Raw genomic sequence first — 26,655 nt, forward strand, 5'->3', positions numbered from 1 at the left:
GTACTGCAAATGTGTGAGAAGACAAAAAGAAGATTCATCATCCTTGGGTCAAACTCAATTTCCTACATTCCTTATGAGAGCAGACGTGACATATTGCTATTTCTGTGCAACCTCATTTAGTCTGCAAGCAGAATCAGTTCACTCCAAAATCCGAAGATTTATGCTATGCAGAGAACATATCAAGACGTTCTATGCCTGCACACCTACACCTACGTCAGTTCCAACCTAATCCGGAATGCAATATGATTCCTCATAGGCGGTTTCACAGAGTAAAGAGTGCCAAAGCTGCCTTTTTCTATTTTGCCTTTTCTCATTTTCAAGGGTTGAGATTGATAGACGTTCACACAATACAGAGGTCATTTTTTGGAAAGCTTTTTGTACCCGCAGGGTTCATGCAAATGCAGTTCTGCTTGGATATCACCACATGACTCCAAAATCTCATATTCAGCCCTCAGCTCTGCTCAGTGATGGCAGCTTTCACACTCCTACTGAATCTGCAGCATCTGTACATGCATAAGTAAGCCAACTCTAAATGGCTGCAACTACCAGTATGATACTAGTTACAGGAGATTGACAATTTAAAAAAGAAAACAATTTAAAAAAGAAAAAAAAGGGACAGCTGAAACACATTTGCAGCGTCTGAATTGCTCCCACTTCAATCAAAACATAATGAGGCTCCAATCAAGTTGCAAGACTCCAAGGAAACCTTTGCAATGTCACATTAACTGGCCATATCAGCAGTGACTCACCTTTAGCATATTACTACATTTGGGAGAAGGGCTAAGTGATGCTTAGAGCTGAAGTCTCATTACCAGGAGGACGTGTTAGGGACCGACCTCTTCTGTATGCACATCCCCGGCAGCCTTAAAGCAAGCTCCAAAGAATCCTTATTAAACAAAGGCAAGCGTGCAGCAAGAGCACACTGTAGCATCCCAGCATCAAAAGCGCTCATCTGCATATGAATTGTTAGCAAGACATGCTCATTAGCATTCCACTGAAGTGAAAAGCACAAGTAAATAGATGTGTTTACTCAGACATTCCAGACAAATCCTGCATGCAGTCAACATAAAGACAATCATGTTAAATGTTATTACCGGGACACAATACCAGCTGATTTATTGGCTTTCACGCTGCCCTTTGCAATGCAAATGCAAACATCTGATCCTCTGCTTTACACCTTTGCCTGGCCATAGGTTAGTGCCGTGCAGCACACTGGGGCAAAGGTATCAATTCCGCCTGAAGACCGAATCGTCTGATAAAGTGCAGATGAAGACAGAAAGTCCATGAGGACCGTTGCGCACGCATTTAACAACAACAGATTCCTTTTGCAGATTGTCTGCGCAGTCAACACATGCTTCGGGCAAGTCAGCATCCCCGGGGAAACAAGATTATGCATTTATCACACAAGTGACATTATGCAGCCAGAGCTGGGGGAAACAAATAAGACTCATGCCTTTGACTGAATAATCCAGTATCAACTGTGATTACTAATATGTTAATGTGTCACCATTCTGTGTCACTCGTGAAAAAACGCCAAAGGGCTTATTTTATAAAATCTTACCGAGTCGGTACTGCGTGACACCTCATAACAGAAGCTCGGTGTTGTGGTCCCCAAAAGGGGGTGTTTATGGTAATCTAAGAGTTTAATACACTGTTTGGATTTTTCCTTTCTCCAATTTCTCGCAGAGTTTATGCTCTTCTTTCACAACGGTCTAATCACTTCTCTTTTCCAGTTGCCTAGCTCCGTAATTTGGGAAAAATGACACCGTCACAGCTCCAGTCTTTTCATCACTACAGGGGTATCTGGATACCCCTAAAAGTTGAGCGATTTAAACAGTTGTCACACATGATGTCGCTTAAGACCTCAGCGGCACTGAAGGAAGCTCAGCGTGTGAAATGCCATAGACAGGCTAAGAGAAAAAGCATAGATGTTTTATTGTACGTATTAAACTTCATGTAATTGCTTATTTGACTAACACGGAGCAGCACCACCCCGACCAAAATATACAACAGCGCTCACAGACATATGCTCTCTCCGCTGCTTGGATCAACAAACATTAAAGTGAGCAAACCCTGGCAGTGCAATGCTTTTAAAAATCTAGGAGTGCAAATCATCTGGGCTCACCATATATCTGGCGTAACAGTGGCGATATTTGTTTCACAGGGACACCTGGTCCCTCCAAGACATTCAAAAGCGCTTTCTGTTGCCTGGATGACAAAGTGCTGCGGCGGGGTCGGCGTACTGGAGTCGTTACGCGAGCGTCAACGGGAGTCAAACACGAGCTTTGTGACTTGACTCCTGCAGTATTCTTCTCACACACGCGCGCGTACGCCTGCTCTAATTAAATGTGATTACATTCGCTTTATCTCCTTCACAGGGCACCAAAAGGAAAAACAGACAGAGTGGCCATTTTCACACCGTAGCAGAAGTGAGTGGGTGACCCGTACAAGCATACGGGTTCGTCAATTGCCCATTCAAACTCACAATCGCTTTCTCTCTGCCTTGCATAAACCTTTTATTTACTGCCGCCTGGCCTGCACTGTCTATGACTATTGATCTGACAGTGCTCCATGCTCTGATTTAGAGGCCATGATAGGTTCCGCCATGCGCCCAACAGGAAGGGACTATTGATTAACATGCAGCTCTGCTAAGGCCGCTGCACTCCTCTATGACGATTCCCCTAATTCACTTTCAAACCTCATGAGCATCGCATTCACATTTGTCCTGACTCCGCTCTCCTTGGTGCCCCAGCTGGGTCATCCACTCTGACAATACAGCCAATGTGGTGAAATCATCCACCCGCACCCCCACAAAGCATACCAATTGATTCTCAATCGCGTAAGCCACCGGTGTTTTCCTCAAACCTAAATTGAGTTATACTATTGAGTGTGAGTGGGTATGCGTGGTTGGTTGCCCTGCGCAATATATCAGATATATGTGTCTCAAAAGACACATGCACGCACACAAACGCGCGCGTACGTTTGCAGAGAACGGCTCAATTTTGCAGAAAAGATTTCGTTTGAGCTCTAACCTGCTGCTATACTGCCACCAAGTGACGGCAAGGAAACAAATACGTGATAGAAACTTGTATCTTTATTCTCAGCCAAGAGGACAGTACACATCCAAATTCATTATAGATATTATGATAAAAATTGTGGTGCAAACTACAAAACAAAATACATGATTTCATTTACAAGGTCGCATAAAGGTAGCTTTGCATATCGAGGGCAATGTGGAAAAGCACTTGTAAATGGCAGATAGGTTTTTAAAGAGCATGTAGTTATTGCACATGATCATAAAAGGCAATGCAGTAGTCATAAAAAGAAAAAAAAAAGATGAGAAACATTGTTTGTGTTAAGGCACCCTCTGCTGGTAAATGTTTTTCATACTAGATGTGTATGTATGCCCTGTATATGAAATGGACCCATCAATTATTGCAATCCTAGACACAAATCCCATGAGAAGAAATAGACGAGATTGAATCCACTAAAACGAAACGAGATGAGATTTTGCCAAAATTTACAATATAAAATAATAATAATTAAGATAAAATTTTCCGGTGTCCTTTTTTTGAGCATACTGCAAGAAATGTAACAATTTAGCATGCAAAATGTAAAAATAAACATGAGAATCACTTTTGTTTCAGGCTCATTTTTCAGCAGCTCATGTTAATTGCGTGGTGGTAGGCGTAAGTTTTGTTCCCGTGTTTATAAACTGGTTTTGTCTGATGTGACAATATTTTACCATTTATTTCTTGAAATGGAAAACCATTTAAGTATCGCCACAAAGGTGACATGAAAGTAACAAGTGTATCCTGCATTTCTCATTCTATTTAATATTTGGTTATTCAAAAATAAAGCTTAAAAATGTAAGATATTTCCACTTCATAATGAATGACTAACTGTTTATAAATTGCTGATATTTGAACACAGAAGACACATTTGACTCAGCTTGATAATGATCAGTAAGAATGACAAGCTGGTGTCAGCATCAATGTACAGCGTTGATATTAGTCTATTAAACTAGCTCATTTATGCTATAGATGCTCAGCAAAACGCTGGCAACAGGTTATGAAGTCATTTTTTTGTGCGCTGAATTGGCGATTGAACATGATTTCACAACAATGTTGCATATATATATATATATATATATATATATATATATATATATATATATATATATATATATATGAATATAGTGACTCATTTTTGTTTTTTACGTCCCCATACGCGTCACCGCTTTCGTCACTAGAATGCTGGTCTGCCATTGGTCGGCGTCACAGAAGCACTAAGATGCTGGTCTGCTATTGGTCGGCGTCACGGTTTCCAAAAAAATAAAGCTTTGCTCGCTTGTGAGTGTTTACCAAAACATATATATATATAGTGCATTTTAGTGTTTAATTTAAACTTTAATTGATCAGCCATGGGCCCCAAGATTTTTAGTGATGATAAAGAGAGAAGAAGATCATTTGTATGGAAACGAAGCTAGAGATAATCAAGAAATACGAAGAAGGCTATAAGATAGCCTAGCCTAGGCTACCCTCACTAGGTAATATGGCCATAAATCTTTTCTATTTTTTTAATTTATGATGTTATTTAATACATTCATGTATATTATATATAAGCAGCACTCACTATACTATTTTGGTAGCAATTTTTAATATGTATGTACAATTTTGATGTTTTTACCTGGGGTTTTACACGCATTTGCTACATAGGGTTGGATTGCCGGTCATACGGCGAATTCGTGTTACGATCCCAACGCGGAGTGGATTGTGTGTGTGTGTGTGTATATATATATATATATATATATATATATATATATATATATATATATATATATATATCATGCTGTGCAGCGACGAGAAATTTAGTTTTAATCATGCGAGAGCTCATATTACAAACTCTTATCCCATCCCTAAAATATAATATTGGAATCCAAAACCAAGCCGAATATCAAGATAATCTAATTCTGGAGCTGCTAATCTACCCAGCGTATGATTATAAACATTAAAAAAAATATCTATTACACCATGAGAAGCACACATTTTCACTTTAGTCTTTGGTTGGTGCCGGGTGCCTGGCATTCTAGATGCCAGCTTTCAAGTTATTCCTTGATCCAAATACAGTTGTGCTCATCACTTTGCAAAACACATTTATTTATTCTTTAATTGAATTTTATGTGATTGACTCACAGCCATTTTCGTGCATTGATGTTTCGAAGACCCACAAAACATTTACTTTTGATTGTGCTTCAGTCAAGTTTTTTCCAAGGTTGAAACTGACAGTGGAGTAGCATCAAACGCTTTCCCGCTCATTTCCGTTGTATGCTTGTCAATGGCGGTGAATGAGTTCAATTATAAGGCATTTTAGGATTGCGTAATGATTTAACGACTGAGGTGTCCCCGATCTAGTTACAGTATTTGCCAAAGAACTGCCAATAATTCACAAGCTCCATTTGTGTATAAGCAAATTCATGAGCTCAACTGTAGATTGTACTGTATATCCTCTTTAGGATATCTAGTTAAGAGGCAAGTCTACACACCACCACACAGATGCCAAGCTTTTGTGATACTAGTGAAAATATTGAGATCAGGATAAATCATTTAAAAAAGGGGTGCCAGCAAGTCCATTTGAAATCCCTCTAAAAAAATGTTCATCTGTTTGCTTTTCCTGACCTGTTTTTACTTTCCAGCAGATTTAAGGTTTAGGGTTTTGTGCATTAACAGTGATATGATTGCAGCCATGAGCAGTGCTGTTTGCGCCTTTTTCAACTCTGGATGAATACCTTCATCAAATCATAACACATTTTCACATGTGTTTGAAAGATCGTCTGGGTTTTGTTTTGTTTTTTTTTGGTTTGTTTATTTTGGCTTTTTTATTTGAGCAGGTACACAGTACCCCATGGCCAAGACATATAAAGAAAATCTGAGTCAAATGTTTAACAGCCAGAAAACATAAGCTTATCGTCAAAGCATTCAGGATAATTGTCACAGCCATTATTCCGGCCTCAATCAACTTAAAAGTATTCAATTGGTGTTACGCCATTATAATATTTTTAAAATGATTGTGTAAAACAAGTTTGTCAAGAGGTTGTGCACATTTTTGCAGCCATAACATCTCAGTTGTTTACATTCACCCCCTCCTCCAATCGAGATGTACAGTATGTGAGTTTGATGGAGGGAAACGTTTTTAAATGATTCATCTTTGTCTCATGTTTTTACTTGACTAAAAACGGGCATTTGAACATGGGTGTGGAGCGCTTTTCTCTTTATATGTGAATGATTTGTCATAGAAAAAAAAGTGCACTCGAAAAAAAATGCATTAACATTTCAGAAAGCTATGGAATAAAAAAAATACAATAAATATTTTCAGAATTGTGTTAATCTGTTTAAAGCTTTTGAGCATGTACATTCATTCAGTTTCAGTCTTATGTTAACATAAAATATGAAAGCCTGTGCTTGCGTCAGTTAAGATTTCATGACTGTACACAGCAACTCATACTTTATCACAAGAAAAAAAAAAGATGTAATCACAAATTTGAGTTGCAATTTGGTTTTTACGTATGCTGTATGCATTTCTATAAATGTAAAGTTATGAAAATGAAATGCAAAAAGATTTGCATTCACAAGCACTTGCTTTCTATTCAGGCTCAGTAACACAACTTGCATTTCCAAACAAAGGATCTGACGATATGTCTAAATTTCAGAATGTGTGTGCAGTTGACAACAGATCGTTATAGCAATAAAATTGTTTCATATGATGCATGGTTCTAATAAGATATGTCATTTAAGTTTTTGTTGAATTATACAGTATGGTGCATACAATTTTGATAAAAAAAACAACAAAATTATCATAAAAAAACCCTACTATATCAAAGTGTTGTGTTCAGGTGTTCTATTGATGTTTCAGCCACTGGGTAGCCAGGTTTTTGTTTTTCGGGCAAAGGATCTTCAACAGCCAACTCTACAGTGGTAGTCACAGATGTTTTCAGTCTCTAAAAAGAAGAAAGGGAGGATTTCAAACCATATTTGAAAAGACACCTGATGCTCAAAGATTTAGAGCATATGCTCCCCTGCCTTAACATGAGATGCACGTACAATACATGTTCTATCCATTCATCTATCCATCCATGTTCTATAGAGCTTGTCCTCATCATGTGTGAGATGGAGCCTATCCTCGCTGACTTGAGGCAAGAGGTGGGATACACCCTGAGGTGATTGCTAGAGCAAATCCCAGAGCAACTAACAGTCAAATATTATCACCCTTCTGGACTGTATAGCATCTTCAATTAAGCTAACATGCTTTTCCTTCACTTTGATGAGAGGAGTAACTGAAGAAAGCCCATGCCAGGACAGAGAGAAACATGTAGGGTAGCAGATTTCCACAGTGAACTAAACATGTACTATACATTTATGATTTGTAAAACATTCCAATATATAAATTCAACCTCAATGTCGGAATACAGTCATGACAAGCCTGTTGTAACTTCCACTGTTGTGCTGTAGGGAGCAGTAGTTCACATTATAAAGGGTCGTGGGCTGCCAACAAAGTAATGAAAAGCAAAAATAAATGCCAGAGTGCAAGAACAAAAAGAAAAAAATAGATAACATGTTCTTTCTTGACCCATGGGTTATCAATCTATGAGGCCTTGAGCCTTATTGCCAGGTAATTGTCATGAAATATACAGATTCAGTTTTGTTGCATTGTGGTTGTAACTGTAGTTAAAGTCATACAAAAATGTAGATTAACATTAAAATAGAGAATGATTATCTTTGTACGGGTTAACTCCATGATGGGCTCATAATGGATCTCACTAGAAATTGGCAGGTGGTGTCCTAAATGCACTGGAATGTCTGCAATGGGAAAATCATTTCCTGAGACATGAGCTTGTCTTGTGGAATATTAAGAAACACTCACACACACACACACACACACACACACACACAACATCAGAGAAATACAGCCACGGTAAAGTTATAAAAATTAAACTTGTGTTATCAGTTTAGAGCATGCCACTGTGTGTGTACAGAACAGCTACTTATACTGTACACTAAACAGTACATGGCCTTGTGGGTCTCAGTGTTGGAACACCAATTTCAGTAAAACATCATGAAGGGAAGAAACGGGATGACTAAAAAATAAAGCTTATGTACCAAAGTACAAAAATAAAAGAAGGAATAAACTTCCCATTGCAGTTAATATTTTGATCAAAGAGAAAGTTGAGGGAATCGAACTTAAACTTAAAAATTGGTCATATGTATGCACTGCTCAATAGGTTTTACTAAAAACATAGCGAAAGAGTTACAATGAGTTTAACGGGTGACTCGCACTAAAAAAAAGACAACAGTCGGAACAACCAAAGAAAGGAGCACAGCTATTTTGAACAGTCATGATCCCTTTTACTCACCGAGAGAAAAGAGCCTTTGTTGTTGTAGATCTCGTGAATGGCTCCAATGGGAATCCATATCAGAGAGACCAGTGAGACGCCCCAGCCCACCCATTCAGCCCACAATGGGTATCTATACGTCCCATATTGAACAGGCGTGTACTGGATGATACTGGAGACCAGAATGCACTATGAAAGGGAAACATCGGGTTAGGTGAACAGAACAGGTTACCCTATTCCCCCAATACCCGATTCAGCTTCTCCTTTTAAACATACATACATACCAACATATATATATATATATATATATATATATATATATATATATATATATATATATATATATATATATATATATATATATATATATATATATATATATATGTCTGTGTGTGTGCGTGTGGGCGCATGCGTATGTGTGTGTGCTTGTGTATGTGTGTAGCTGTGCGTGAAGGTATGTTTGTAACTGTTAAGAAAGAAGCTCACCAGCACCAGCAAAGGACAGATAATGAACCAGCAGATGCGAAAGTAGATATTCACAGGCTTTCCAAGCATCTTCTCAATCATATAAGAGATGCGGCCGACCCCTAATGGAATATGACAAGTTCTACTTTGATAAATCATAAAACAATTCATTGCTGTACTCATGCTAGCAGCTTGTCACAGTGACGCAGCTCCTACATCAGAGCTACAATTTAGCATTCACTGAACAAAACTAAATGAGGATCTTACCAAATAACCAGCAGACTGCTATAACCTCAAAAAAAGCCAAGAACATGAGGGACACTACAGCAGTGTAGTGGTCCATCAGCTGAAACACATATATACCACCCTGAGAAAAGATAAGAAACCAGTCACGGGTCATTCATTTGCAGCATAGCATTTGAAATGAGAAATAAAAGATGGGACGAATGGCATGCTTCCAACACTTCACCATCACCTTAGTAACATGTGGAAGTCCAAGAAGAAAGCTGACAACACAGACAACCATGGCCAGCAGCTCTTCCCTCTTTAGGAAGTACAGAACCTGGGTTCTGAATTCATCCTTTATGAAGGTCAAAGCCACCTCAACGGTGGCAAACTGCAGCAGAAGGGAAATATTGTTGTGAGTCATTCATGGACCTGTGGAATGAATAACTCAAAAGACCATTAAAAGCATCAAATGCTTCATTCACACCAAAAATGGTGTCGCTGTTCCATACTCATTAGAAATCAGGTGTTCATTGGGCAATTGGGCAACTAAGCCAAAGGGTGGAAGCGCTTGTTTATCGTTGTGAGAGAGTGGGAGATGTTTACCTGGCTATCCAAACCGAGACAGAGCAGCATAAAGAAGAAGAGAGGAGCCCATAGTTGAAAGCCGGCCATAGTGGAGAGGACTTCAGGGTATACAACAAACACAAGACCAGGACCTGAAACAAAGCACAGGATTTTGTATTTGTATGAGAAATACTAATGCAAGAAATTTTTCAATGTATTCTAGTTTGGGTTTTCGAATGATTGAAACAGCTCTTTCTGAGCAAGATCTGTAGTTATCTTTGTCTTGAGGGTTACCTGTGTAATCAGCTGAAAAATTCCTTTAGTAGTTTATTAGTTTATTATTAGTTTATTAGTACAATTCACGAAGGGACCATAAGCACTCAGCGGTAGACATAAAAGCCATCGGAGTAGTATTTTCATCCTCTACCAGTCAGGTTTGCACACAATATATTTCCAAACTTACTATGCTAAAGGCAATGTTTGATTTACAATTTTAAAACCTTTGTCAGACTTTACAGGATTGCGTTGTCACTCTTAATGACGTGCGTTATGCGAGTAGAAAGAAGCACACCTTCAGCTATAATCCTGTTCAACCTTTCCCCTTGCATTACTCATCGGGAATTTTCCATGAATCCATTGTTGGTGCAAATGACCCCGATAAGGGTGGCACCTGACTTTAGGCAAGAAGCGCTTGCCAGCAAGTCTCAGGGCACATGGTATAACCAAAGACCCAATCAACCTACCGTGCACGTTTTTGGAAAGTCGGAGGAAAAGAAAGCACTGGGAAAAACCCCATACAGGAATTGGGGAGCATATAAACACAGGAAGGCCAGAGCACAGATGCAAACTGGCAACATTACAAGACAAAAACTGCCTTGCATGTGCTGATGGCTAACAGAAGCATATACTGTTGCCTACCATCTGTAGATATGTTGTCCACCGGGAGATTATGTATGTGTGACATGTAGCCAATAGCTGAGAAGATCACAAAGCCAGCCAGGATGCTTGTGAATGAGTTGATGAACGACACAATCAAAGCATCTCTGGAAGAGAAGACAGGTAAGAATAATCAGGACCATTTCTTTGATCAAAAAAGAGGATGAGAGCTGATTAAAAAATAAAAAACATACACAAAAATACATTCTTAGCATTGTACTGGCCTTGACGTGCCCAACATTATCCTGGTCAAGTCACATTTTACACTAGAGTAGAGAATGCATCAGATATAATGGGAATACAAGAACATAAAGAAATACAAGAGGAGGGGGAAAATCATGTTGAGAATTATCAGTTGCCTTTGTCTTTGTTTACCATCAGATAACCAAACAGTTGCCTTTAATTTTTTTACCTCACAATGTTGTTGTTGAATTTGCTGTAACTTGCCATTGAAATCATGGAACCAAACGCAATTCCCAAGGAATTAAAAACTTGGGCAGCTGCTTTGACCCATACCTGTGTGTGAGACGAATAAAGAAAAACACATTCATTACTACTTCTCTTAATTGATCTGGATAACCATAGATTTTGAACTATCTCGATAACTTCATCACATGACTTCTTCTCCTTTGTTATATTACTGTGTGTGTGATACCTTGATGAGAAATGAACTTGAGTAAATCTCGTAATTGACCTGGATATCCACAAGTTTCAAACTGTCTTGATTACTTCATTACATTCCTTCTCTATTGTTATATTACTGTGTGATGCATTAATGAGGAATGAACTTCAGTAAGCATTGTGTCATTCTTTTTTGTCATGTGTCGCGATGGTAATACTTCAAATAATCTCAGCTCTAGATTTCCAAACAATTTTCTTTCAGAATTTTTATTTTACAAACCGTTAGTTCTCAACATTATTGCTGATTTGCTTGCCCACTAACAGTTTTGCAGTCAGAGATGATCACCTTTTTATCCCTCTTGGGAAACTATTTGAAAATATGCAGCACCCACACACAACCAAGTTACACAAAAAGGCTTGTTGTAAAAACAACACACACACACACACACTCACACAAGCACATATACACTTAAAATCAATGCAATTGTGCAATCAAAGTTGGTTCACCTTTACTTCAAAAATTTTGCCCCAGGCAGGAGTCACAAAGTACATGATACCCTCCTTGGCACCAGGCAGCTGCATATTGTTGATGAGCAGGGCGAATAAGATAAAGTATGGAAATGTAGCTGTGAAATAAACAACCTGTAGGAAGGAATCAACAGGAGATGCATCAAAAGTTTCTTTTTGGTTTACAATTGAGATATTTTTTTTACTCTTCACTGGTTGAGAACATTTCTTTCAACTGCTGCTTCAACTTCTTAACAAGCACAATCATGCAAAAGCATACATTCGTCTCGCTTTTTTCGAACCTTGCCAGTTGATTTGACTCCTTTAAAAATGCAGAAATACACAATGGCCCAGGCAAGTATGAGACAGCCAAAGAGTTCCCACTGAACACCACCAATATCTTCAATGCCACTGGTTTTCTTCAGAAGTCTGTGACTGATAAAAATACAAAGGGTTCATTAAAGCATTAATAGGAGATACAAGACTGATTGTTTATAATACAACAGGGACCAAAGCTGAATGTCTGCTAATGGCCCAGATTGCGACCCTCACACATTGTGAATCTCTTCAGGGCAATAGAAGGATTTTACCTGCACTGAGCGGTAGCACGAGGAAGCTAGATGCTAAAGCTAATGTGAATATTCCACTTTCTGTCACTGATTGGCACATGCACGGCAACTGGCCACTTCTGCTTGTAAGTTGGAGTGTTCATCTTCGCATTGCTTGTAAAAATATTATTATGATTGTTTTTTTGTGTATTGTAACGTTCGCTCATTGTTGTCAGGCACAAAAAGCCTGCGGAGGAGGACTGAGAGTCAGTTATCGAGCAATAGTTTGAGTTGTGGTTGACTTGTTAACGGTTTGTCTATTTTTTTTTTCTTTTCAATAAAAGAAGTGATCGGACACAAGCGTGAGGGAGTAAATCCTTTAACACACGCGAGGGCGTTGCAGTATTATAGACAGCGGATGAAAGGAGCTGGTTCTGTTCTTATTTTCTAAAGCTTCACAGAATCATCTCGTGGACTTGATTAAACGGGATCAAGCCCACGGGCCAAACTTTTTACACCCCTGTATTAAGCAAAGGCTCAGATGTGGTACAGGGGGTGTGGGGGTTGTGTAGAATATTAAAGAAAGCCATAGATTTATTCAGTTTTGGTGTCGGACTGTTAATTAAAATATAGAAAATGTAAAGCATTTTTGGTAACGATCATAGAATAGGAAAATGCAATTCATGCTTCTCACTCAAAGAACTGTTGGCTCGCTGACTGCAGATGTGTGGCATTGCCTGGGAAACCGCTGGAACAGTTTTCAAAGACATTCCAGCTGTTGTTGCAAGTCTTCCAAGGAGGTGGTGCGCCAAAGGAGTTGAACAAATAGAAAAGCGCCCAGCTCATGAGCACATTGTAGTAGGTGGAGAAGACGTAGGAAATAACCACAGTGGCAAGGCCAACACCTGTGGTGAAAGATCGCTTGTCAACCATCACAGAAATGTATCTGTATATATGTACAGTTGGCAAAATTTGTCAGTTAAAGCCAAACATACACTTGTATCGGTGTCTGATGTACAGTGGACATAAAAAGTCTACACACCCCAGTTCGAATGCCAGTTTTTGTTTTGTTTTGTGTAAACTTTTTCAGCATTGTGACCTGTCACGCCTACATCTCAGCTGGCAAAAATAAATAACCACCTCAAAATAATACAAACAATAGATGTTAAGTGGTTGCAACTGTGCATGTGGATGGAATTAGAATAAACCTAAATGGGAGTCAGCACTCATCCGCCAAAAGTTAAAGTCTCGCTGATAAACCACCAATGAAGGTCAGATGCTCTAGAACGTATTTCTTGACATTTTTGTTGTCAAATCATCCAGCACAAGGTCACCAGAGAGATTACACAGCACCACCGGGATCTCACTGTTCCAAAGGTATAAGTCAAGAAGAAAAATTTTAGGACATTAAATATCCCAAGAAATAAACAAACAAAAGCCTCTGTCAAGTGTCAAAAATATGCTAAGTACTGCACCCCACCCCAAATTGATGATGAGAAGAGGAAAACTGGACAGGTGCCGCAAAGAGAACAACAGCAACAAGAATTGAGAAGATGAAAGAAAATCTACTAATAGCTGTTTATTATGCGTGACAACGATTTACTATCTGTACAAAGAGTAGAGCGGCTTGACTAAGGCCTTATCTTACAACAAAAAAACAAGCCCTGGAATACTTTTCAAAAGCTCCGTTTAAATATTCCAAGGTCATGTGTGAACACATCTTCTGGTCAGTGGTGAATAGTAATGTGATTCAATGGCCGTGGTAACTTTTTGCATAACTCATACTTGGTGAGAGAAGTTTATGCGAGATGACTTTTAGTTTTCCTTTAATATTTTTGTTGGGATATGCAAATTCACCTTGTTACATCTAGCTAAATACAGCCTGCTACTTTTATCTGTATCCTAGTATTGATTGCACAAGCAACTTCTTGTAGTTCGTGAGGAGCCTTTGAGCCCCGGGCATTGTCACATGACTCTGTTCCACCAATCAATTGTAACCACCGCCACCGTTTGACTCCTTTTAATCAACCAAAACCAGCCAGTCAGTCACATGAAGGCCTGGATTCCAAGATCTATAGAAAAGCAACATTTTTAAAGAATGGCAGAAATCTATAGTTACTGTAGCTTAATGATTAGGTAAAAGAAGGGCTATGGCATGCTTGGTTTGTCTGTGCAGAGAACAAGTGTAACCTCCGCCTGGTGAAGCTATTGTGCAGTTCCACACTAAATTTTGCTTAAGACCACTTCCTGTGAAGTGGTCTTGTCTTAATGTGTGTTACTATAAAAGGGTTAAATATATGATTGTTTCATTTAAAAGGACACAGTTGGGTAACATATGTTCTTAAGGTTACGGGTCACATTAAATGGTGTAAATTGTTTTTAAATCTTTTAGACCCAATTTTTATCACATCAAACACTTGTCAACCTGGGGTTTGTAGTATTTTTTTTATCCACTGTGAAAATGTCAACCATGTTTTCCATTTCCAAGTTTTAGAATAGGGCTAACTATTCTGGTGTTACGAAGAAACAATTATTTGGCCCTGGACAAAGACACTCAAAAATGTATCAGCTTGAAACTACAGGATTATTACCTAAAAATAATTGTTAACTTTTGTGACACATTTTTCCTTCTTCCATTTTATTTCCTATAAACAGTATACATACCTGACTCTCCCACCAGAGCATCAAAGCAAATGACAGTTTCAAGATAAGTACGTGAGAAAACACTTAGAGCAGATGTTGTTTCACTTCCTGTATCTATCATTTTCTCACCCCGGCAGGAGACACTTTGTTTCTGCGGCAAAGGTGGGAAAAGCGGCATGCTATTGGATCCTTTAATAATTAAACATGAGAGTGGGTGTTGATTCAAGAATTTCCATTGAAATCATTGATTGGGGGTCAGCAATGTGGGGAATTGCACAGTTTCATGTGGAAATCTTTCAAAAAAATGTATAGAAAAAAAACTACCTGTTTTCTGGCTCTTGTTTACCACTGAGCATTAACGTGGGGGAAAGGAGTGATAAAACAAGTGAAGAGCCCCTGTTTTGATCGGGTAGATAAGCTCTGTCTTAAAGAGAAACTATGGAGAAAAACCAGTTAGAGCATTAAGGACACAGCATAATCCATCTGAAAATCTTTTGACAGGTTGTTGATGGCTGAGTTCTTGTGGCATTACAGTAGAAAGCAACACTTCTCAACCAGTCAGGGCATGTCATCATTAAAATATGAAATGCCTGAATGTGCGACACTTTTCTGCAACATGTTTTGCATACTATTTCATTTCTTAAATTAAAGCGAGGTCAATAACCTCTGTGAAATTACCATTTGCCAAGCAAGCTCTCATCCATCAACATGATAGAACAACTTATTGGATAAATAAATGGACTTCATTCAAGGAAACTGGAAATCAATTAAAGTTTACCATTTCAACAACATTTTAGTTGTTTATTAAACGGAACACGATCATTAAAAGTAATCGAAAAGATGAGTCATGCATTCGCTAATCATTTTCAAGCATAAGCAAACCATTCTTGCATATGGAGAGTGAAACACCAAAATAAACAGCTAAATTACTTTACATTTTAGGTTTATGATCCATGCTTTACATTGAATTTCTTTTTCATATTAATAATGTCAATGATTCCATCACTCAATGGCTGAATTTGCATTTTTCCTAGTTTTATTCTGTACATGGGTGAGAAGGGAAACATTTGGTACAAGAATCATAACACAATAAGTGCCGCAAACTACCTGCACATTTATTAATAAAGTCAAACCGCACCTTTAAAGCTGAGAAGGAAAATTATAAATGGTTTATCAAGAACAACTACTTCTTAACACATTTTGGGCTGCTACTTGGAATAAGGATAGCATATTATAGCTCGGGGGGAACCTATTTGTCAAAACAAAATGCAGGATGCAGTCATACTTGCCAGCAGGGAACAGAGACATGAAACGGCATTGTGTGAATGTGTACGATGGAGCCCAAAAAGTACTACAAATACACAATACAATACACAAATAAACAAATACAAAGCATAAAACCCTAGCCACAATTTTTTGGCTCCAATATATTAATCCTAAAAGATCGGATTTCTTTACCAAGTTTGGGGCTTTTATAACTTATTGGTAAGATGACTCTTTTTTTTTTTTTTTTTTTTTTTTTTTTTTAGAGATGATCAAATACCACCAACAATGAGCATGTATGAAATATTCCTGTTTTTTGTGATAGTATTTTGCTATTTTGCTATTTTTGCATTGTTGAACAAAAAGTCAGTGGCTTATGGACCTTACCGCACATCACTGACTCAATTGAAAATGAGCAAAAATGCAAATGAGTCACACCAGACAAATAAAAAAAAATTGCACTAAAGAGAATTGGTCCAAATTTCCTCCGAACTGTTAAGATGCCTGATCTTGCGACTTAATGGAGAGACATACGGTCAAGTATATTATTATTATTTATTTTTATTTTTTTTAAACGATATAGAACAGTGAGCCAGCTCTCATTCTGCCCAAAATACAATCGGAGGTGACAAGAAACGCTAAGAATGGATAACTCTGCCACAGTTTGACTTTCACCATAGATGCATCTTGTCCCATGGATCTTAACACAAATACGTGTAATGCAGGTGTTGCAGTCGTGACAATTAGGTTCAAAGCATTTCCTACTTGAAGTGTACTGTAAACAACAGAGACACTTTACAAGAGCCAACATCTTAAATTCTGTTTTTGCGCTATTTTGTGACCATGGATTTGTTTGGCCATGAGATCTTCTCAAAACGCAAATAATAATACCTATAAATTAAACAAGACAAACACAAACAAGTATGCACTTTTCCACAGAGAAAACTGATTCATATTTAAATCAGTAAAACATGATACATGCAGCAAATAGATGCATCGCAGTGAGAATGCCTAAAAAAACGTCTTTTTTTAATCTCAAAAGTTCCTTTGCTGTCTAGCATCATCCTTGATAGATTGTGTTTGACCTCAGATGTCCCACTGTACTTGCTATTCCATCGCTAATCTAGTAACAGCATCTAGTGACAGTACAGCATGCCCTGCCAAATGTTGACATACGCACTTTGCAGACCTGAAGATGATCTCATCAAACACACTCAGCCTTAATGAGTAGATCAAATTCAAGAGTTGCAGCTCTTCAGCATTGGTCAGCTTCTGAACATAATACTTAATTGGTAGAACCCAAACCCTGTATCACCACCCGTGAGGTTTTGTGTGGTGACAGCAATGGATTTGGGCCATGGGATAAGCAGTGTAGTACATGTCTGGATGGATCTTAAAACAGACGACATTTTTTATACTAAGGCTGTAAAAAACTGAACAGCATGACTGAAAGTCCATCTAATCTGTAACTCACCTTTTAACAGGGGGCAGACTTTGGCCAGGGCATGCACCGAGCCAAGATGAGTGAACTGGCCAATCGCAAACTCCATTAGAAGCAGAGGGATCCCACACAAAAAAACCATGATGAGGTAGGGGACCAAAAAAGCTCCTGGAGCAACAAGAAAGAAGAGAAATAAAAATGTTGCCGATACTGCAGTCAGGATTGAGTTCTATGTATGTTGTGAAGTTATCTAACTTAATGCCTGTTGCCTTAATAACACACCAAACCGCTTACGCTCTGCAGGTTTTATATTTCACCTTTGTGGCGGGCATTAGGAACATGCCTCTCTCTCAGAAGCAAGTTGGAATGAACCTTTGAACCTTTGACTTTGACGACTTGGACATTGTGATACAATACGTTTGGCATAAAAACGAGTTGAGGCGTGTACTTGAGCAGCAATGTGTTTTTCTTTGTCTTGCCACATCGGTGACCCCGGTTGTTTCAATGTTTTGGTTGGCAGTTGAAGAAGTATGTGTCTTCCTTGGCCACTTTGCCCCAACGCTTGCCATCGGCAGGCGGCGGCCCACCGGCGAAATTGCGATAGTTCTGGCAGAGCAACCCGGCAACGTGGTTTCGGCATGTCTAAGCGCTGTTTCACCTGCGAGAAATCACACCGTGCACGTCCCGTAGTACTACATAGTCATGGCGTCCCACAACCAGCTGTCGACTTCGTGTAATACAACTGTTACAAAATGTTACCATATCAAACACTCAAGCAGCTTCTGCTTAGGAGGTTCAGATTGTCGGACTTGGAGAAGGCACAAAATATTGCCCTGATAAATCCATTTGGGCTTTTTGGATGTCTGCGCATGCGATTTGGTCAGAAGGAGACAGCGCAGACTTTTCAAAGACTGCTGGTCTCTTTTGTTGCGTGACCTCAATTTTGTGTTCACCACCTGGTTATCGAACTACCAGGAGTGTTCTATCCCTTGGCTAAAATACTATGACAATGATGTGGAAGAAAATGATCAAAACATGTCACAAGCAAAGGACTACACCCATACATATTTGAGTATAGTGTTTAACCTGGAATTAAAAGTACAGTATTCACACTTGGGGCTAACTTCAGTTCTTTTGCTACTACGACTATAGGACAGTCCTGCGTCTTGCTACTTCACCATGCTTGCATAGAACTCTGGTCTGAATAGCTCAAATACTCGAATGATGTGGAAGAAAATGATCAAAACATGTCACAAGCAAAGGACTACACCCATACATATTTGAGTACATAGTGTTTAACCTGGAATTAAAAGTATTCACACTTGGGGCTAACTTCACTTCTTTTGCGACTACTACTGTAGTACTGTACTGCGTCTTGCCACTTTATCATGTTTCCATTGAACTCTGGTCTGAATAGCTCAAATACTCAAAGGGTTTATATTCTATGAGAATTTCTTAGGTGTAGGCCTGTAGTGCCCGAATGATCGGCCAGACGAGTAAATTGGACGATTATGGCTCTTCAAACATCGGCCAAGTGACCAACATGTGCCGGTGTTTTTAACTTTATGTACTCTAACCACTTAGAGCTGTTGTCTACAACTAGCTGGTATCATTATTGCAGATAAATTCATACCAAAATCTTTTCCTGTAAATATCAATCTATCCATCCATTTTTTATAGCCACTTCTCCTGGGTCAGGGTCACGGGCTTGCTGGCTCCTAACCCAGCTGTCTGGGCACTAGGCCTGGTTGTCAGCCAATCACACTTGGATGAACAACCATTCACAAACCCAATCACATCTAAAGACAGTTTAGCGTGTCCAATACACCTGCCATGCATAATTTTCGAGTGTGGGAGGAAGCCAGCGGGTTTGGGAAGAACATGCAAACTCTACGCAGGAAGGCCGGAACAAGGTGGATTTGAACTCGGGAACAGGGAGGCGGACATGCTAACCATTCTTCCACAGAGCCGCCAACCCTTAAATGTGTATCATGAAATTTGTTTAGAATCTCATTATGCAGATCTGTCATTCAAACTAAAGCAAACCATAATTTTAACAATTTTATGTTGAGCAATACAAAGATGTTGTGCACAGAATTGAACAGGATGTCACTACTTTACACAGAATCTTTCTTGTTTGCAAACAAAGAAAAAAAATACATAATGAAACATAACTTAAGCATAATTGTTCAATTTCTCAGGAATTATGTTTTTGGTATCGACATTTCTAACTACCAAATGAAACATCTCACTGATTGAAACCGCGCCTCTCACTATGTGGCTGCTGCACCCTCTTTGTGGCACTGTTCTAAAGCTGACCCGGCATGAAACGATAAAGAAAAACAGCTAAACATAACCTATGTAAACATGTGCGCAACTGTGATTTTACAACCTCAAGAAACTTAAAAGTACACGTAAGTACTTTCACATGGAGAACCATAAGAAGTTAGTAGCAGCATAAACACACATAAAACACACATGCTGCACATGGTTCATTACAATGAAGCCGATGTGTACTTAGAGCTATGGCTTCTCCATTGGGAGAACGAAATGATGACGATCACAAACGCCTGGTTGTTGTCCGGCGGTGTGCTTCCAAACATACATTTTCTCCACTAGGACATTTTCTACGGTAAAACTCTGTAACCAATAAACAAAACATTATCGTTTACTGGGCCGACTCGGTGCAACACTGTACCGCTCCTCACCAACTCCAATGAAAAACCGGAAGTAAAAATAGGCACGGCTGCTCGGAAAATGTGGGTGTGTGTTTACGCTGCACAGGCAGTACGAGGGGCGGTGTAGATGTAATAAAAGGGCCTTCCTCATCACTATGACACCATCTTGCCCCTCACGAGCCCTTTTTATCTGCTCGGTCATGGCCGGTGCAAAGAACTCTAAGAAAAGGTTCAAGCAAGAAAAATAACACTTGGGGGTGTTTAGGGTGAGAAATTAACATTGTAACATGGATAAAGGCTCCAAAAATTAGAATTTCCATGATTGGTACCCTTTAATGTACTCTATTTTGAGAACTAAGCCATCCGCTTATTTAAAGGCCAGCAGCAACTGTCTATAATACAGGTGACCATGGGTAAAAATGGATGGATATGGGGAAAAATTAATAACATTTTATTTGTTTGTTTTACTGAGAAAGTTACTGAAACATATACACTTGTTAACATGAACTAATTCAGCTCTACCAAAAGAAAATCAAACCTTTTCTGGTTTCCTTGAACATTAAAATAAAATTAAAATAACAAGAGATTTACTGTATACTTTACAGTTTTTTCTCTATTTATAAGTTATCATTTAATTTACAAGAGACGAATCTTACATGGAAAATGTAAAAAACATGAAATCACCAACTGTAAAAATATGACCCAATAGGATATATTTCTGTTATTTTACAAATACAAATACAGTGGGCCCCCGGGTTACGAACTTAATCCGTTCAGCGGCTACGCTCGTATCTCGAATTGCTCGTATAGCGGGCAATCCAAACCCATGTTAATTCGTGAGTGCATGCAACGCGCGCAGAAGCCTTAGGTAAAATCATCACGCTGTATACATAAATTAATACTAAGTGACATAATCTACTGTACAGTTGCATTAAATAACAAATACAAAGGATAAATGACTTTTACCTTTGGAAAGACGTGACTTGTGCTGAGATAAGCAGAGATGAGCAGAGGTGAATGCTCCAAGTCAATACGGTAAATCAGATATGCTATTGGTCTTACAGTGTCAAAGTAACTTTTTCAGTCAGGGTTTTCTCTACTTCCTTCCATCCCAACCAGCTGTGCCATCAAGCTAGATAAAGGCGTTCGGCCAATAGCATATCGGCACTTCTGTGATTGACGTGTGACACCGGCCAATAGCATCTCCGTGAGTGAGACCGGGTGACCTTAATCGACCAATAGCATATTGGCGTCTCCTTGACTGACTGATAATTATTTGCACTTTTTTTTTAAACGGTTGGAATGTATTGACATCTTATTGATTAAAACACATTTAAATCTGTGACGATTTTTTGTCCTGCAATCGGCACACTTAATTTCATGTCAACTGTTTTTCCCGACGTGAATTGAGCACGGTGGAAGCGGAGAGGTGGTTGTGTGTGTTGCATTTACTAGGCAGCACACTTATGGCTTGTTCGAGCGTCAGTTCACCTTTGGTTACAACTCACAAAATTGCAACGATGACGCTGTCCCAATGCATATCGGGAGATCGACGACTAACCTGACATGCAATCTTGTCTAGCAACCATTATATGGCGCTGTATCATCACCCGTAATAGGGTGCAGAGATTAACCTCTTGAGTTAATACGGCAACGCTTATAGGCTATTGGTCTTACAGTGTTACAGTAACTCTTTCAGTCATGGTGCAAATCACGGAGATACTAAAACATCATCCTCTTATTTCTTCCTTTACCGCTGCTAGTAATTTTAGAAGCTATGTCTAACAGATAAAGTTTGCAAAGTCTTCAAAACATTCCGTTTTTCACTCATTTTGTCTACTTCCTTCCATCCTGTCCCATCAAGCTAGATAAAGGCGTTCGGCCAATAGCATATCGGCATTTCTGTGATTGACGTGTGACGCCGGCCAATAGCATCTCCGTGAGTGAGACCGGGTGACCTTAATCGACCAATAGCATATTGGCGTCTCCTTGACTGACTGATAATTATTCGCACTTTTTTTTAAACGGTTGGAATGTATTGACAATTAATTTAAAAAAAAACACACATTTAAACCAATGACAATTCTTTGTCCTGCAATCGGCACATTTAATTTCATGTCAGCTGTTTTTCCCTTTAGCTGTACAAACACTACACTTAAATGGTAATATATTTAGACACCGTGAGTGAGACAGTCAGTGTGAGATTGTAAGACCAATAGCGTTCACGTTACCGCCATAAGTATCTATTAATGATTGTAGATGACGCAACTGCTGAATATATTGACGCTGTTAGGCGAGAACATTTCTACATACTCAATGGCTAGTTTGACGGAATGCTCGCAAGACGAGAGGTTTGCTCGTAAGCGGAGGACAAAATTCTCCCTGATCCACGCTCGTAAGGCGGAATGTTCGCAAATCAGGATGCTCGTAAGCAGGGGGCTGACTGTACATTAATAGACATACATAAATTTATTGTTAAAATTGATTGCACATTTGTGTACTGTATTTTACACATCCTTGTCAGTTATTTCAGGACAAAAACTGTAAAATTATACTTCAAAACATGTTTTGTTTTTGTTTTTAAAAAAGGAAAACTTTATCTAAACTTTCTCAGACTTTATAATAATGTTACTATGAATATTCTGTTAAATTACTTAATATTTCTATTGAAAATCAAAAAAAAACTTTGTATTTTTTAACATTATTTTAACCTTTTTTTTTAAAAGGTTGTTTTTGCCTGTATTTTTCAAAGCTTGCTACAACTGCTCACCCATTCTGATGTTATGTTCTGCATCAGGGGAGGCTTTGTGGTGATTTTTAGACATTTAAACCAAAGGTCAAAGGTCACATGCATCGTGTATTAAAAGGCTCTAGAAAGAATGATTACATTCAATATACCGCTAGAGATCTTTGAGACCCGTTCAGCTGGGAAATTTAAATTTTATATTCTGCATCTGCAAAGCAGTCAAAATATTTGTGGTGATATTTAGACAGATAGGCCATCCTCTTGTGTCACGTGCATGTCTTGATAAAGACCTGTAACAAAAATGGTAAATTTCACCTACACATCATCGGCTACAAAAATGGATGGCTTTCGTATAGAACTGGATATAGTAGTACAATCATGTACACGTGTTCAACTCATTTGTGAATATCCTATGATTGGCTGGCAACCAGTCCAGTGTCTCCCCCGCCTACTGCCCAAAGACGTCTGGGATAGGCACCAGCATGACAGCAACCCTGGTGAGCCACTAAGCGGCTATGGAAAAAGGATGGATGGACGGACGGACGGACGGGAAGACGGATTTGTGAATATAGTTTGTTTGATAATAAGTCGGGGTCAGACTTAGCTGTAACTGCACCTACTTGGTATTGAAGCACGTTCACAAATGAATTGAAAATGAAGGATACATCTGTGTTCTTTCCCAACCTATTTAAAAGGATTTTGTGGTGCAAATTTAAAGTTTGTCCAGGTCTGATGCCACTATCCAATGTTGGGTTTATATAACCATTTCTACTTTTGTAAAACATGTGAAATAGTCCATATAAAAGTTCATTAGCCTGAACAGAGAAAGAGTAATAAAAAGAACTCGGTCCAATACGCCCATGAGCCTGTCTTCTCTAGTTTTAGTTAGTTTCAGTTAGTTTGGTCCAAAAAGTTTAGGAATTCAATGAGTGTGTTTTAAGTGAGTGAGTTTTAATGTGTAAAAAGTGTGTGTATTCAAAAGAAATGACAACAACACGACATGCCATTCGAGTATGTGCCGCATGTGAAAAGCTCTGTTCTCATCAAGACTTAAGACATGTTAAAGTCATGTTAAAGGTTGTTTTGACGTGACGCTTAACAACATCAACAACTACATCCGGCGGTTCAGCTTTGGCCGATACACACTTCGAGCGGACCGCGACTTTTTGTCGAGGCCGGAGGAAGAACAAAGGTCAAAGGCAAGTATCAAACTGAAGCTGAGGAGCTTCCCTTAATCTACTCTTTCGCCAATAGGCTTCCAATCCACTGAATTGGAATTATTGCAAACTATGATGACAAAAAAATGACAGACATCGTAGTCCGCTTGCTGCATTCAGTATTTAGCCAGACTGGCACTAACGTTAGCTTGCCACTTAGCAGTGAGTCATTTGTCACCGAGGTAGAAATCTAGCTTGCTAAAGACATAAAATGTACATTTCAAACATAACATAAAAAAATAAACTAATTATTTTCATTTCATTTGTAAAGCACACTTTCACAAGTGAACGTGAAGGCATCTTTTCACTCAGCCAGAAAACAGCCTTGAAGGTTACGTCCAAGCCAATGGACATAGAAGTTGATTTTTAAGCGGGCTTTTTGCTGTTTAACCTAGCTAAATGACGCATTTAAAGAGTGCAACCCACCGTTGCTGAAGTTTTGCTGTTTTTCATTTGACAGATGCATCCTTCAGACAAATCCAGACAAAAGTGGAACAAAATCAACCACCAACAAAGAACATGTTACAGTCAGTCCCAAAATTATCAAGCTGATCGCTAAAATTGGGGACTATAAATGGAGAGGTTTAATGTATTAATATACCATGTTAATATATTATGTTGTATAATATGTTATTATTTTATTTATATAATAGTAATTATATTATTCATTTCCATGTTTTCTATTTTGTATTTTTTGTAATTTAATCTATTTTGTTTCAGAGTAATTTTAATTTAATTTATTGTTGATCGGTTGAATAAATATAATGGGTGGAAAATTGTATGTTTTTGTTCATCTTACTGGTTGAATCTATCGTAAAGTGTTTTTGACATGTTTTGAAAGATTGATGACGTTATATATAATTAATTATTGTGCAACCTCTTCCCGTTGTATGTTGATATTGTCAATAAAACAAACTAATAACAGAATATTTCTGTAAATGTAAGCATTATTAATCGTAAAAGAACGTTTACTTAGCAGATTTAGAGGTGATTTCATTATTTTAAGATGTGAAAGTGTTGTTACATAAACGATTGGGGCAAATCTTGTAAAAAATAAAATACATGATACAGACAAAAACTATTTTAACTACGGGGGAAGAAACCTATATTTACTAGGAAGTTTTTTTTCTCTCTCTCGCTCTCATTTTACGCTATTTTATTGGCGCACTAGCGGACAGAAGATTACCGTTTCCCTTTTTTCCACTGTTTTGACTTCGCTCTGGTGCAATTTTGCACTTCTTTAAACTGTAAGTTAAAACGTATACTCAAAATGTTGGTTGAGCAACTGGATGTAGATTTTTGAGTGAAGTACACGTTATTTATTACGAAACACGCCTTCGTTGTGGCTCTGTCAAAGTTCAGATACTTTTGAATTTTAGTTGAAGGTCAACCCCCCCCCCCCCCCCCCCCCCCCAAAAAAAAAAAAAGTTGTGAAACATTCCTCCCCATCAGTGTTTCCAACAGCGTGTCCATAGTGCCACTTTACTCCAAGGATCGAAGTAATTATTTATATACATATGATCTCATCCGGTATAATACTGTACCTCCGCCGCTACTGTAGCACAGGTAGGGGAACCTCCAGACATTGCCAAGCCCAACCGCGTAGCCTACCGTGGCCAATATAAACTCCAGCCGTCCGCTCCATGTGGGTCTGGCCACATCCGTATCTCCCGAGGTCGCTCGAACATCCGAGGTTAACAAAGCTTTCTTTTTCTCGTCATTCATGGTAGAGTGGCCGGCGGCGTCTATCGGTGCCCGGCGCTGGCTGAGCTGATTGATAATAAATTATTGGATGGAGCTCAACTGTAACATCCACGAGCCCTGCCGAAAAGCAAGACTGGTCCGATAGCACACAAAAAGAAAACCTGTTATTTTCGGATGCTGTCGTAGCGGGCCAGTGGAAATGAAACCGCGTTCATTTGGTAATAATGATCACATCATTGTCAAGTTGAAGTGTTCTGGTAGAGACAAATTTCAAAATAAGAGACATGTAATTCGCTTTTACACTGTTAGATGAACAGCACTGATCAATCTTTACTTTTGTTCTGAAAAAGAACATTTTCCGCCGGAAGTTTAAAATCTACTGTTCTTCACTTACATAGGCGAAGCCTGGAAACCGCGTGGGCCGTAGCTGGAAGAAAATGTAGACAGCTTTTAGGACTAAAATATACGTCGTCACCACGGTCATATTGTATGTGTAAAAGCGAAAGATGACATTCTTGTGCTGCTTTAGCCATTGCTGGCTTGATGCTCCACACTATGATTTTGCTTTAGTAACTACGGTGCTCTCATTGTTAGTTGCATTGTAAACTTTTGCCTCAGGGGTGTCCGACTCATTTTTGCTCCGGCCTTTGTATTAGTTCCAGTTTCTCTCAGAGGGCCATTGAAAACCCATACAAATGTATGTAT

General features: G+C 38.8%; 1 protein-coding gene across 2 annotated transcripts; it reads right to left on the reverse strand.

Moving 5' to 3' along the window:
* Nucleotides 1–3,076: 3,076 nt before the first annotated feature.
* Nucleotides 3,077–26,158, reverse strand: LOC148429869 (sodium- and chloride-dependent GABA transporter ine). 2 transcript variants are annotated; one of them, XM_088426037.1, is made up of 13 exons: nt 25,791–26,158; nt 17,639–17,773; nt 12,953–13,163; nt 12,013–12,145; nt 11,711–11,845; nt 10,995–11,098; nt 10,565–10,689; nt 9,686–9,798; nt 9,330–9,470; nt 9,122–9,221; nt 8,876–8,976; nt 8,411–8,578; nt 3,077–6,997 (listed from the first exon to the last, which is right to left on the reverse strand). In XM_088426037.1, the coding sequence occupies exons 1-13, from the start codon at nt 25,969–25,971 to the stop codon at nt 6,875–6,877; spliced, it is 1,770 nt and encodes a 589-aa protein (XP_088282163.1). In that variant the 5' UTR covers nt 25,972–26,158; the 3' UTR covers nt 3,077–6,874. The 2 variants fall into 2 exon arrangements, with proteins under 2 accessions (XP_088282163.1, XP_088282173.1); XM_088426047.1 differs by lacking the exon at nt 25,791–26,158 and having other exon boundaries at nt 12,953–15,337; nt 17,639–17,775.
* Nucleotides 26,159–26,655: the final 497 nt, after the last annotated feature.

Source organism: Hippichthys cyanospilos, chromosome 1, assembly GCF_059441005.1.
Source record: "Hippichthys cyanospilos isolate Australia breed blue-spotted pipefish chromosome 1, RoL_Hcya_1.0, whole genome shotgun sequence".
In the NCBI taxonomy this organism is placed as follows: domain Eukaryota; kingdom Metazoa; phylum Chordata; class Actinopteri; order Syngnathiformes; family Syngnathidae; genus Hippichthys; species Hippichthys cyanospilos.